The following is a 15,024-nucleotide window of genomic DNA, read 5'->3' on the forward strand; positions in this document are numbered from 1 at the left end:
ATCCATTCAGTAGAAATATTGACCCGTGTTTGTCTTTCAATGTCAATTTTTCTGTTATGCATTTCCAGATATGTGTGAAATCAATGTGAAACCTCTGAAATTGATCTCCTTTATGTTGCAGATTCGATGATACCGTAAATTAATTTTCACAGGTACGCTACATGAACATCTATCCTAACACATCTCTGATTTTATGTTTTCCAGCCTATCCTTGGCTTCTGAAAAGGACAAGTCAGTTCCAGCTCCACTGCTCAAACCTGTTGCTCCCTATCTTCCACAGCACTCTGAGTATATCAAACCACTGGATGACACTAATGTTCTCCAGGAGTATCCTGAGAAAATTTCATTAAGGTATCAGTGTATAACATTTAGAAAATTAAACTTGAAACTGAGAAATGTGTTCGTTTGTAGGTGATTTTCAACAACTGGTTCATTATTTCCTGCCACTGAATTGCAACCTATTCCATATTCAAAGCCAAATCTTTAATTGTACAATCCTCAAATCATCAAAAGCAAAGTATGAAGACATCACACTAAAATATGCATAATTATGCAGAACTTCTGTCTGATTAAAACAACTTCTGTTTGGGTTTGCTTATCTTGGCCAAGTGTCTGGCTGCAATAACTGCTCCCCGGATTAGGAAGAGATGATCAGCAAAGTTCCTGTTTATGACTTTTGTTGCTGTAAGTGTATGTGTATCTGGGGATGCCATTTGATGGTGGAGTAATGTATTATTTGAAAAGGAAGGTGGAAGGAAGTAAGAAATGTACATGAAAGAATGATGGATATGAGGCTGTACAAAATAGAAATAAGAGTAAGCGTATGGCCTCTTGAGTTTGCTCTGTCACTTCATAAGGTCATGATGCAACCTTGGTTTCAGCTTCAATTTTGTATCATAACACTTGAATCCCCCATCGACCAAAAATCTATCTCAGCCTCAAGTATATTCAATGATTCAGCTTCCACACTCTCTGAGGTAAAGAATTCCAGATTCACAGCTTTATGAGAGAAAAAATCTTCCTTATCACCATCTTAAATGGACAACCTCTTATTCTGAATCTGTGCCCCCTTTTTGTAGATTCTCCCATATGAGGAAAGATCTTCTTAGCTTGACAAGCCCCTTGTAAGATTCATTAAGATCACCTCTCATTCTTCTAAACTCTATTGAGCATTGGGCGAACCTGGTCAACTTCATCATTCCAAGAATCAACCCAGCAAATCTTGTCTTATTTGCTGGGGAGCTTTTTCAAGGCAAGCATTAATGTGGTAGTGAGGAGGAACAGGACTTTGTCATATCCTTTCAATTCCTTTAAATTTTTATTCTTCTAGTCCCCTTTGCTTAGATCACTCTCTTAGCAAGTTCAAGTTCAAGTTCAAGTTAATTGTAATGGGCATACATACCCAGGGTATAAATGCCATGAAAATTAGCTTTTTGCAGCAGTAGCACAGTACATTACAAACACGACAAACATAAACTAAATAAACTTAATTTAACATAAATTATACATAACTTACATGACAAAATAAACCAAAATAAACATAAAAACATACATGCAAGTTGAGGGAAATATAGTCTGAGGTAGAATTAGGGTTTTTCAGGTGGATTCAAGAACCTGATGGAAGTGGGAAAGAAGCTGTTGTTGAACCTTAAGGTGTGGATTTTCAGGCTCCTGTACCTCTTGCCTGATGACAGCAATGAAAATAGGGTATGGCACGGATGGTGGGGATCCTTAATGATGGATGTCGCCTTCCTGAGATATCACCTTTTGTAGATGTCCTGGATGGTGGGATGAGCTGTACCCGTGATGGAACTGGCCAAGTGCACCACTCTCTTATGCCTCTTATGTTCCTGTGCATTGGAGCCTCCATACCAGGCTGTGATGCAATCAGTCAGAATGCTTTCCACTGTACATCTGTAGAAGTTTATCAGAGTCTCCGATGACATGCCAAATCTCCTTAAACTTTAGTCTCAACTGTCTAAACTTTTGAAAGTGTCTCTCTTTACTTTTTGTTTTATGTAAGCTTTCATGAATATGTCTATGAAAATAAAGAATAAAACAGAAGTCCAAACTTAATATAATTCTTTCCATGATTTTTCTACCTACGTAATTGAACTGCGTAATTTTTTTGGAAATTAAAATAATCAGAATCAGAAGCTCTACTTTGTTAGGAGTTTGAGGAGATTTGGTATGTCACCAAAGACTCTTACAAATTTCTACAGATGTATAGTGGAGAGCATTCTGTCTGGTTGCATCACCACCTGGTCTGGAGGCCCCAATGCACATGATCGCAAGAGGCTGCAGAGGGTTATAGACTCAGCCAACTCCATCACAGGCACAACCCTCCCCACCATCAAGGATATCTTCAAGAGGTGATGCCTCAAGAAGGCGGCATCCACCATTAAGGACACTCACCATCCAGGATATGTCCTCTTCTCATTACTACCATCAGGGAGGAGGTAGAGGAGCCTGAAGACCCAATTCAACAATCTAGAAACAGCTTCTTCCCTTCCGCTATTAGCTTTCTGAACAGTCCATGAACACTGCCTCATTGTTCCTTTTTTTCGCACTATTTATTTATTTTGTAATTTATAGTTTTTGTCTTTGCACTGTACTGCTGCCGCAAAACAACAAATTTCACGTAATGTAAGACAGTGATAAACCTGATTCTGATAAGAGAGTGAATTACACATGGATATCAGGATAAGGTCTTGAACTGATGTCTCAATTGCCTCAGCAGCAAGAATTGTATCATTTAGCCAATTCTGACATTTGGAGAGGTTGAGATCTCAAAAAGTCTCCTAAATCCATTGGTTAGTACTTTAGTTTATATTGATCGAACATTGCTAAGGGCTTAAAAAGCCCTCAAATTTCCAGACTGATGGCTTGAAGCCTGTCCGCTTGTCACCACATTTTCCTCTGGGTGGAATGTTGCAAATTGGTGGATAGATTATAGTGTGTGCAACAAATGCTAAAGTTTATTATGGTCAAAAATTCTTGCATGAAATTAAAACACTCTGTAAGTAACGTTAACCTGACATGAGTAAAACATTAGAAGTGGGCTTATCAGGTTTTGAAGGGAAAAGAAATTAGTATTTTGTATGAGATATATTTAACAGAAACATTAACTGCTTTCACAATATAAAAATTAAAAATACTGGAAATACTCAGCAGGATAGCAGCTAAAGGGAATGAAATGGGCTCAATGTTTCAGGTGAATGATCTTTCACCAAATCTTATAAATCCTGTTGATATCCACAGATACTACCTGACTGTAGCAATGTTTGCAGTTGTTTTGTTTTTATATCAGATTCCCAGCATCTACAGTTTTTTGCTTTAGTGTTCGGAGTTTGCCTTTCAGATGTTCCTTAACCTGTTCTGCAATTCAACATTTCCTTCTTTATTTGAATATAAAAGTTGAAAGATTGTTAAAATAATCACTTATTATGAGCTGCTTTGATGATACAATAAATTAATTTTCAAAGCTACCCCACTTGAATGTTTATCCTGACATGTCTCTTCTCCATTTACCAGTGTATCTTCAGCTCCTGAAAAAGAAGAGTCAGTTCCAGCTCTTCTACCTTCTCCTCATTCTCCACAGCACACGCAACCCCTGAATGATGCTGAAGTTCTCCAGAAGCACCTTGAACGGACATTAAGGTACCAGTGTAAAGATTTGGTAAAATAACCTTCAAGTGGAGAAATCTTTTGGTCAATGTTAGACTAATTTTCTGAAATATTGTCTCTAATTTCCTCTGATCAAGACCAGATCATGTCATGATTATTCCTTTAATTTTGAAATGTTTAAATTAGCTTAATGTAAAGAGCAAGCACGTTTAGTAAAAATTTACAGTATTTTGTTTGAATAGATATGCCAATTATGGCAGCCAACCAAAGCCAGGATTCCAGGAGCTAGGGACACTCTCACTGCTTGCACCGTTTCTGGGTATAGAAATTGAAATTGGGTATAGAAATCTTAAATCAATGAAGATTCACATTTTCAAGTGTTGCCATCAGAAGTGTGATTGTGTGACATCAGACTTGGGCTCTGGTGATATGCTTTAGTTTTGATGATTGATTGAAATGGCTTTCAAAGCTAAACCACATAAATGTCTATTCTGACACATTCCTGTATCTGTATTTACCAGTATCTCTGAAAAAGAAGAGTCCGTTCCATTTCTTATTCCTGTTGTTCCTCATCCTCCGCAACAACCTGAGTACACCAAGCCATTGGATGATGCAGAGGCTCTGCAGAAGTGCATTGAACAGGCTTCATTAAGGTATCAATGTAGAGAATATAGAAAACTGCAATGCAGCTCACTATCTGTTGGAAGACAATGCATGATTACTATAACTTGTTTGTGAAATAAACAAGTATATGACAATATAATACAATCCAGGTAATTCTTCTGTCTATTGGTAACTGGTTTATTATTGTCATATGTACCAAGATATAGTGAAAAATTTTTGTTTGCATGCCATCCAGACAGATCATTCCGTACATAAGTACATTGAGGTAGTAAAAAGGAAAACAGAGTGCAGAATATAGTGTTACAGCTGGTAGGCAAATAAAGTGCAAGGGCCATAATGAGGTAGACTGAGAGATCAAGAGTTCATCTTCAGCATATAAGAGGTCCATTCGAGAGTCTAATTCACTCACTAGGAAAAATAATGGAAAGACAGCAATTTAAATTGAAAGTACATACTTTTAGAATTACTTTTACAAAATATGTGTAACTTTGTTTCTTTCATTTCCAACATCAGTTAAAACAATTATTTCTGGGAAATTCAGATCAATGTTTCATTCTTCCAGGAATGTTCAGATCAGATTATTTTCCCATTGACTCTTGATTTGACCAGAAAAGCTCATTTAATATCTTGGAAAGCATTTCCGTTACCTCTGTATTTTCAACATCTTCACTCAAAATTACCAAGGGAATTTGTCAGCCATATAAAATCTGAATCAATCACACAACTTGAATTATTTCTCTAAAGTTAGTAACTGATGAAGCTTGCTGCGTCAACACATCAAAATAGGGTTGGCAAGAGATCTGCAGTATTTTTTTTAAAAACTGGTTATTTTAATAGTGACTTTATTTAAAAAGCAGAAAGTAAAGTGAGTTAAAATTACATAATTTTTAGTGTGAAAGTTCAAGGAGGAAACTGCATTGTTGGAGAGGGTGAATACTCGAGTGAAGATGTTCACTGACCATATTTAATTTAGTGTATTCATCGATAGACTTGGATGTTGCTTACTATGCCAGCATTTATTATAAACAGATTTCCACCTCAGAAGAACATTGATCAACCAGCTGGATTTTTACCACAATCTAGTTTTTTTTTATTCTCAACATTATTTGAATTGAAATTCACCAGCTGCCACAGTGGGATTTGAACTCAAGTCTCTAAAACCCGAAACCAGACCTTTGGATACTAGTCTAGTGTAGCATTATGTACAGGGAGTTGGAGTAAGAGTAAGATGGTTTGAGGACTGTGCTGATATTTAAATGTAATAATAGCACATGTAGGAATCAGAGGGAGATCTTAAAATGACAATGAGGATTTAAATTTACGTGCTGGGTGATGGGAAACCAATAATGGTTTGCCAAATTGTGTGATGAGTGTGCATTTAACATTGAATAAAATACATCCACAAATCATGTGAAGGACATAAGCTGACACTACATTTGACATAGTGGCAAATTCTGCCTCTAAGCTCATCCTGATATTTAGGGAGGATGAAACCACTGTTGTATATTTTTTAGATCATGTTTTATTTCATATAGAACCCAACATCTCCAGGGGCTTAAAAACTGCCTGAATCCCCAGCTGTTTAGCTGGAGACATATATGTCTTAAAGTCTGATCACATCAAGTCACAGAATTGTACAGCACAGAAATGAGCCCGTCAGGCCATCATGTCCACGTTGACCTTTTTTGCCATCTACACTAATTTATCCACACATTTATCCACATTAGGACAGTATCCTTCTATGCCTTGTCTATTGAACTGTCTGTCTAAATGCCTCTTAAGCATAGCAATTGTATCTGATTCCACTATCTCCTCTGGCAGTGTGTTCCAGATATCAACCGCTCTCTTTTTAACAAACTTACCCCTGAGATCCCCTTTAAAACTCCTTCTTCTCACCTTAAACCTGTGCCCTCTTGATATTAAACTTTCATCAGGATAGAAGGTCTGCAAAATGTTGGAGAATGTACAACTAAAATGTTAAAACCTAGTATGGTCAAAGGTGATTTCAGGAAAAGTTGCAAGATTAAAAAATGGAAACAATTTTAATCTGATCCCAAAAATTGTTAGAAATAGGCTTTGGTTAAATTAGAATTTTACAGGGGAAAAAGATTAATACTTTGGATGAGATCCAACCTGCAGCAACACTGACCTGTGTTTGTCCCTTACTGTCAACCAACTATGCATTTCCAGCTTTTTCTGCTTTATTTGTGATGTATAACTCAATGCAAAATTGATCTGGAAGCGATCGTTCAAACAGCTTTCTTCTGAGCAATAGCTTTGATGACACATTAAATTAATTTTCATAGCCAAACCACATGAATACCTTTTCTGGCTCATCTGTGATTCTGTGTTCAGCAGTGTTTCCTTTGCTTCTGAAGAGGAAGAATCATTTGCAGCATTTCTACTTGCACCTGTTGCTCTTCATCCTCCTCAGGACTCTGAGAACACCAGTCCTTTGGTTCTTCCAGATCACCTTGAGCAGACTCAAATAAGGTATCAGTGTATAAAATTTAGTAAATTTCAAGCTGAGAAACGTGTTGGTCACAGTAAGGCTAATATTCAGGAGAACTATTTACAAATTCCCCTGATACAATTACAGTCTGTCCCATGTTCAAATCATTTCTTTAATTCTGGAATGTTCAAATCAGCTTAAGTGGATTGCAAAGAAACAGCTCCAGAAGACATGACTGCTGTCATTTTATGAATTTTCTTTAATTAGAAACAGCAGTAAGGAAGGGAATTGATGGTGAAGACTACAGAAAGGGCAGTACAACTAGTCTTACTGTCCATAGTTTAGTAAAGGGTCAATAAATGAAATTTCCCATTTCTTATTGTTACCCTTGGACTTGGGCCTATGATTACAAGAGCTGTTGTAAAAGTCGCTAGATGTTTGTGGCTAAGCCACATGAATGTTCATCCTGACTCATCTCTGATTCTGTGTTTACCAGTGTTTCCCTGACATCTGAAAAGGAAGAGTCATTTCCAGCTTTCCTTCTTGCACCTGTTGCTCCCGATCTTCCACAACTCTTTGAGTACACCGAGGCTTTGGACAAAGCTGATGTTCTCCAGAATCAACCTGAACAGCCACCATTAAGGTATTTAATGTAGAGAAATTAGAAAATTTAACTCTGAAGCTGAGAAATCTGTTAGGCTACAGTGATAATTAAGAAAATTTATTGAAGGGGATGAAACAGCAAAAGATTCTGAAAATTAAACTTGAAGCTGGAAAACCTCTTGATGATGAGCTGATTTTCTTAAGTGCAGCAGTTAATTTCCTCTGAGCCAGATTCACTCTGATAACCTTGACATGTTCAAGTCATCATAATTAGAATGTATTGATGATATTAATCTATTAATCCATGATATTGAAAACAGTCTCAACATTACTTTGCAGAGTTTTGATAGATACAGCCTTGGTCAATTTAGCTAGGACTAGAATTGGCCCATTTTATCTGATCTCCCTGTCCCTCGGTTAGAAAGGACTTGATCAGTGATGATTCCTGCTTCTGACGGTTACTATTGGAAGTATTGATTTGTGATAAAAGGATTGGGCTCTGGTAGTAATTCTCAATCTAAATTAGATGTACTTTCTAGCTAAGCCACATGATTATTTATCTCATTCATTTATAAGTCGGTGTTTTCCAGCATATCCTTGGCTTTTGAGAAGGAAGAGCCATTTCCAGCTTTTCTTCTTGCATCTGTTGATCCTGATCCACCACAGGACTCTGAGTACACCGAGCCTTTGGATGATGCTGAAATTCTTCTGGAGAACCTTGAACAGATTTCATTAAGGTATCAGTCCACAAAACTTAAAAAATTTAAACTTTTTGCTGAAAAACCTTATCATTCACAGTAAGTGCTGAAGAACATTTATCAAAGGAAATGCAAGAAAATACCAGCTGCTAAACGTAGCTGGATTCTGAAATTAGAAATCATTTGTCCCTAATCCTTAAATAGGAAAATTATTTGTACCAATTAATTAGATTACATCGTGTCACAATTCTGCAATCGAATTACTCTAAATGTCAGGACATAGCATAGTTTATAAAATCACAATTCTGGTTTTCTTCATTTTCTTTGGTTTTATCTGGTGCAGATAAGCAAGAAGGTCTCCATACTTGTGCATTAGTGTCTCACAGTGTCATTTGGCTGGACACCACTTCTGTTAGAGTGGCCACACTATCCTGCAGGTCCTCCAGGGGACCTCGGTACGTAGGTCACAGTCCTGTGCAGGGACCTGATTCAAGGAGGCCTTTAAACTATTTACTTACTTCCTAACACAGTACTGATCATCAAGCACCTTCGCTCCGTCTGCTGTAACAGCCAGGATCTCCCGGTGACCGGTCATTTTAATTCCACTTCCCATTCCCACACTGACATGTCCGTCCATGGTCTCCTCCACTTGCAGGTTGAGGCTAGATGCAGATTAGAGGAACTGCACCTCATATTCCGCCTTGGTAGTCTCTAACCTGACGGCATGAACATCGATTTCTCTAATTTTCGGTAACTACTCCCCTCTGTCCCCCCTTTGTCTTCCCTCATCCCACTGGCCCCATCACCTTCTCCTTCCCCTCCCCTGCCCTCTCGATCTGCCCATCACCCACACGTTCCTTCCTCCGGTTCCCCTCCTCACCTATTTCCCTTTATTCCATGGTCCACTGTCCTCTCCTATCCATCTTCTTCTGCCCTTTGTCACTTCCACCTATCACCTCCCAGCTTCTTACGTCATTCCCACTCTCCCCCTCTCCCACTTGCCTATCTTCCCCCTCTCACCTGGATCCACCTATCACCCGCCAGCTCTTGCTCCACCCCTTCCCCCCACCCTTTTATTCTGGCTATCTCCCCTCTTTTCTTTCCAGTCCTGATGAAGGATCTCGATCTGAAATATCGACTGTCCATTTCCCTCTATAGATGCTGCCTTCCTCCAGCATTTTGAGTGTTGCTCCAGATTTCCAGCATCTGCAGTCTCTCTTGTGTCTCCACTGATCATCCCCTAGCTTGTAACCTTTGTCCAACTCAATCATTCCCATCAATCACTTCACCCTCCTCCCCATTCCCATACCTCTTTCCTCTAAGATGCCCACGAATCTGGTTGAGTTCCTGCATTTATTTTAGTTCCCTCATGCACTTCATGTAGCTCAACATGCCATGGAAGGGTCCTTCTCTGTTGCAGGCTGATTCAGTTACTCACCAGAGTCAATTACATTTCTGGGTTGTAGGCTCACAGCCAGAAAGATCATTGGCACACTGCACAGTGACCATTTAACTTGTCATGGTAGTCTTAAGGAACTTCGGGGGAAGCAACTCTGGAATGAAAGTGGAAACACGAGAGACCGCAAGTGGTGGAATCTAGAGCAGCACAGAAAAAGATGGAGGAGCTCAGCAGGTCAGACTGAAAGATAGAGGGGAGCTAGCCAGTATATTGACTATCTCCCCTCTATCTTCCAGTCCAGATGAAGGGTCTTGACCCGAAACACCAACTGTCTATTTCCCTCCATAGATGCTGCCTGTCCTCCAGTTTTCTGTGTTGCTGCTAGAATGAAAATAAGCCTTTTATATTATTTAAAAATAATATATTTTCCTTCATATTTCTATCTTAGTGAACGCCTGATTAATCTGTTTATTTTTGAACGTTTAAACTATTGTGTCAGATTTTTAACTGAACGTGAGCCATGTTGGCTCATGTATGACCTTAGTAAAAAAGGTGCAAACTTATCTAGAGATCCTCCCAATCGCAATCGCCTGAAAGATAATCCATGGTGAGGCATTGACTTTGTAATTGCCTTTTGTGTAATAAAGAGTCTTGTGGGATAGCCAAACTCGTCCTGCCCACAAAATGAGAAAAATATTGGAAGTTAGCTCAACCTTGCCTCTTGACTTAAATAGAATTGTTAGTCTCAACCCTTGGAAAAAAAACTTGAAAGTTATGAGTCAGAAAACAGCTTGTTGCTTAATGTCAAGTACCTTCAGCAACTAAGCAATTTACATTTCCACATCTGCCTGTAAAGAAATCCTGATGTGTGCTCTCAGTTTTGTGCATCAAAATCCAGGCAAGGCTTGAGTCTTTCAGGAATTCCAAACTGGATTATTTTCAAGCCTGCTACTTTATTTCATCAGAAATGTTCCCTTTACATCCTGGAAAAGGATTACTATTAGTTTTGGATTTTCAACATCTCCACCCTGATTGACAAAAGGAGCTGGTAGTCTTGCAGAAGCAGAGTCAATTGCAAGGCTTGAATTGTTTCAATGAAGTTTGTAATGATTCAACTTGCTGCATCAGTAGTGAGAGAAATTTGGTGCAGGAATCTGAAAATTGTTTATTTTAAAATTAGCCACACATGATGACTCGATTTAAAGAAACTGTCATATATCAAGGTGAAAAAAAGATATTTAATTTCTACTGTAAGAAGTGCAAGTAGAAAACTTCTGGTGGTTAAATGGTCTGCATGGTTGCTGAAGTCGTATTCTGGGATATGCAACTGTGAAAAATGCGAGTGTAAGGTGGAACAAAACCACAGAGAACGTTAAACAAGGATGAGGATCTTAAGACTAATGTACTGGATGAGGGAGGGCTAGTAGAGATCTGCAAAACTGTTTGGTAGTGTGTGGAGTTAATGTAGAACAGAAAAAGCCTCTGTGTCAGGAGAGGAACTTGAACTGGTACCCCCGCTTTGTCTCAGCAGGAAGAATCCACACTGACTCAGGTCTGATTACTGAGTAAATTGAAATCAAGGTTTGTTATTTTTCTTTGATCACTTCTCAGCTCATTCAGATATTTCTAGGAGCTCAAAGGCAACCAATTTGTGGCCTGTTTAACTGGAAAAAATGATTTGCCTCACAGTGTAACCAGGTGATTAACTTTTTTGGATGTTGGAAGGCCTACACAATATATAATGGAATACAATGTGAATAATGGTTGTTTCAAATTTTACCAGATATTACAGGTGCTCAGAGGAAGTACAGAGAGAAGAATAAATATAGTCAATGTTGATAACCTGAAATTAGAAAATGTTAGAAATTTGTCAGTGGGCTGATCAGTAATGGGAGGAAGAAGAGAGTAATATCTTGGATGAAACATGGACCTGAATTTGTCTTGAGATATTATTTAACCCAATGTGTATTTCCAGTACTTTCTGCTTTATTTCCAACATACATCAATGTAAAATTGATATGAAAATGTTTATTAAAGTGGCAATTTCTTTTGTGCTGTAGTTTTGATCATACAGTAAATTAGTTGTAATAGTCACCTGAATCTTTATCCTGATACGTGTCTGACTGTGTTTATCAGTGTACCTTTGACTTCTGAAAAGGAAGAGTCAGTTCCAGTTCTTCCGCCTGTTTCAGCTCCCTTTCCACAACACCCTGAGCACACCAAGCTACTGGATAATGCTGAAGTTCTCCAGGCCCACCTTGAAGAGCCTCCATTAAGGTATCAATATGGGGAATGGAGAAAGTTTCCCTGTAAAGCTGAGAAACATTAGCCACCATTAGGCTGATTTTGAAAAGTAGTCTCTAATTTTCTTTGAACTGATTGCAATCAGTTCCATGTTCAAGATCATTTATTTTGGGTTTTTCAAAGTAGCATAAGTAGAATGTAATGAAAAGCACAAGGAAAAATGATCAATATAATTTTACAGAATGTTTTCAACCATTCTGGACTAGGACTGCTATAACAATTTCACCTTGCCTGGATTACAGAGACTCAGTCAATCTCTGTTTGTTACCATTGCAAGTGTGCCTGTAACCATAGAATTGGACTCTGGTGGAATATTGTAGCTTTGATGTCATTGGAAGTCCATTTTCATAACATAACCATGTGAACATTTATACAAGACATCTCTGATTCTGTGTTTAACAGTGTTTCCTTGGCTTCAGAAAAAGAAGAGTCCTTTCAGGCTTTTCTTCTCTCAGCTATTGCTCCTGAACCTGCACAAGACCCTGAGTACACTAAGCCTTTGGATGATGTTGATGTTCTCCAGAATAACCTTGAACAGCTTCCAATAAGGTAACAAAGTAAAGAATTTTGAAAATTTCAACATGAAACTGAGCGATCACACTGCTGGTGGTGCACAACACCTTCCAAGTAATCAGAAGGTGATGGAATAGTAAAAATGTAGGCAAATATCTGAGAAATGTTGAAATAATGGGGGATTTCACATATCTTAATGTTAATTGGAAAAGAAACAGTGTCAATAGTTTACAGGGGGGAGAATTCTTAAAGCTCATTCAAGGAAACGTTTTTAATCAATGTGTAGCAAAACTAATAAGAGAAGGTGCAGTTCTGAACTTAGCTTTTGTGAATGAAACTGGGCAGTTGAAGGAGGCAGAGTGGGAAAGTATTTGGGATCATAATTCAGTTATATTTAGTCATATCAAAAGACAAAGAAAGATGAAGTAAAGTTGTAAATTGAGCAAAGACCAATCTCTTTGGGCCGAGATAGGATTTAGAAGAAGTACACTAGAAAAGCTCCATAAAGGTAAATCAGCATCAGGGTGATTAAAGGCATTTAAGGGAGAGATGGTCAGGGTTCAGACCATGTATGTTCCTAGTGAGGAAAAGTAGGGGTTCCCAAATCTAGACCCCATGAAGAGTTGAATATAAGATGCTCACAGTTTCCTGTGTTACATCAGGACTTGTGTCAGTGCCTTGTTTGCACAACACTTAAAGAGTTCTATAAAATAGTTAAAGTCACGTCACCACAGTTGAGGTAATCTAGGATTTAAGAAGCCACAGATGCTTCTGCTGATTCCCACCTTTTGCTTTATCGAGCAAGGTAAATAATGGAGGCACGCGTTACTAAATTTCTTATTTAGGAACTTCCTTGGAAAATATGCACAAGAAGGTCAACATTTATTTATGTGCATATGTTCTGAGCCTGCTCATTTTTAAAAAAGTATTGGATTATTGGCTATGACTGGATACAGGGATGTTTGCTGTAAAGAATAACACTTATCATGATTATCAATTTAGTGTAGAAGTGCAAGCTATTCCGTCATAGCAGATATGGAATTAAGTTCTGCTGGTTAAAATTGACAACAGGCTTTTAGGTCAGATGTTAAAAAATTTAAATAGGTTAAAAGCTGCAAATAGAGAGAAAATAGTTTTCCCATCTGTAAGTGAATTCAAACAAATTAGAGCAACAGTTTTTGAAAAAATTGTGTTTGTGGTGGTAAATAGTTTGAAGATGAGTCAAAGTTCCATCTGTACTTTATTATGCTGCATAGGTATAAATTGACAGGTATTGTCTACTTTGTCCAAAGAACGGAAATTTCAATTAAATTCCAAATCTGAACCTTCAGTGATTTGTCACAAATATCTGAAAGGGCTAAACATGTTACTGCCTTAATTTCATATTTTCCATTCATTAGATGTCCAACTTAGTTTGTACTTTCTCTAGTGCCAGGAAACATTTACAAATTGTTCCTAAAATGTATTCCATTCTTTATGTCATACATAAAAATACTCATTAATGAATGCTTCAGTAATGATATTGGAATGTAGAGTTGCAGTAGATCTCAGACTCTCTGCCTATGAATTTCTCCAATGCCTAATGTGTTCTGTCCCTAGTTCAACAGCAGCAAATAATTTAAATTAGCTCTCTTGTGAAAACATAACATTTACAATATTACATACACAGATCTGAATGGTCAGCTTTTGAGGTTCCTGATTAACATTTCAGTAATGTGTCAGCTTTTCACTCTTGTTCTTATTATCTTTATGTCATAAGACCTTACTTTAGATATAACGGTTCCATTTCCAGCTGCCATTTGCTAGGTCTCTCATTAGATAGAAGTGGCCAGATTCACAATCCTTATGGTGACCAGTGATTTACATTACATTCAGGCTATTTCTGTCCTCTTTTCCTTGGCTAGAGAGAGTTTGGTTCCTTCTGTTGACCTATTGTTAAGTTCTTTCAATCTTACTCTAAGAGGTATTTCCAATTATGTTGCCATCACAGGCAGTCATTTTGTCTGATTTTTTAGTGGTAGAAAGGTAGGGGAACAGAAGATGCCAGCCAGTAATGAGGAGCAGACTTTCCCTTCCTAAAGAAAGGATGCTGAGACCAATTATAGTATTCTCCTGCCTTGGTAGTTGGTTGGATGTATTTCCTCATTTGATAGTTTAGCTGAGTGAGTATGAAGTAATACCAATAATTCTTTTGCAAACATTAGTGAACAAACAAATACACAACCCTGTACAGAATAAAGGATTGAGCCTGGTTCATACTTGGGTTGTTTGCATGGCTGTTACAAATTCTCTTGTGAAAACATAATCTTTACAATTCTCATGATGTAATTACCCAGTGAGTCATCAAATAGACTTGGATTTGAATTTTTCAGTTACAAATTAGGTAAAGTGGGAGTGGTGCTGGGAAGCTTCCATGAATCAGTTTGCATAATTATTTGTTCAGTAAAGATCATAATGTTTTTGTCTTTCCTTCTCCACTAGTGTATTTTCATCTGGTATACGTGCATCTGGTGAAGAACAGGATTCCCCACATCCTCTGTTTGTAGTTCCTGCTGAAGCTGACGTTGAAGCTGTACAGGAGTCCCAAGAGCAAATTATTGACAGGTACTGACATCTTAACTCTATTCTTTTATTGTAATTACTATTTTACTCGCTGTGTAATCAACTGGACACATAAACTAGCTTAGTAGAATTACATCAGTCCTGAGCATATTGAGTCAGTTCAAGCCTACACTTTTAGGCATGTTTTTGGATATTGTTTTCAGATCCCCTGTTCTTCAATTTAGATCTCAAACCAATGTTGC

The 15,024-nt window shown here is 37.9% G+C and overlaps 1 protein-coding gene across 1 annotated transcript in view; it reads left to right on the forward strand.

Annotated features, from left to right (window-relative positions):
* The window catches only part of LOC127576909 (integrator complex subunit 3 homolog), a 55,917-nt gene extending 41,093 nt beyond the window's left edge, over nt 1-14,824 (forward strand). The window contains exons 3-11 of the mRNA XM_052027731.1: nt 205-351; nt 3,535-3,660; nt 4,149-4,280; nt 6,607-6,744; nt 7,200-7,346; nt 7,897-8,043; nt 11,540-11,680; nt 12,127-12,256; nt 14,702-14,824. Coding sequence (XP_051883691.1) covers nt 205-351; nt 3,535-3,660; nt 4,149-4,280; nt 6,607-6,744; nt 7,200-7,346; nt 7,897-8,043; nt 11,540-11,680; nt 12,127-12,175 — 1,027 coding nt within the window. The 3' untranslated portion in view covers nt 12,176-12,256; nt 14,702-14,824. The remainder of the gene's footprint in view (nt 1-204; nt 352-3,534; nt 3,661-4,148; nt 4,281-6,606; nt 6,745-7,199; nt 7,347-7,896; nt 8,044-11,539; nt 11,681-12,126; nt 12,257-14,701) is intronic.
* The last annotated feature ends 200 nt before the right edge of the window (nt 14,825-15,024 follow it).

The sequence above is a fragment of the Pristis pectinata genome, chromosome 12 (assembly GCF_009764475.1).
Source record: "Pristis pectinata isolate sPriPec2 chromosome 12, sPriPec2.1.pri, whole genome shotgun sequence".
Classification (NCBI taxonomy): Eukaryota; Metazoa; Chordata; class Chondrichthyes; order Rhinopristiformes; family Pristidae; genus Pristis; species Pristis pectinata.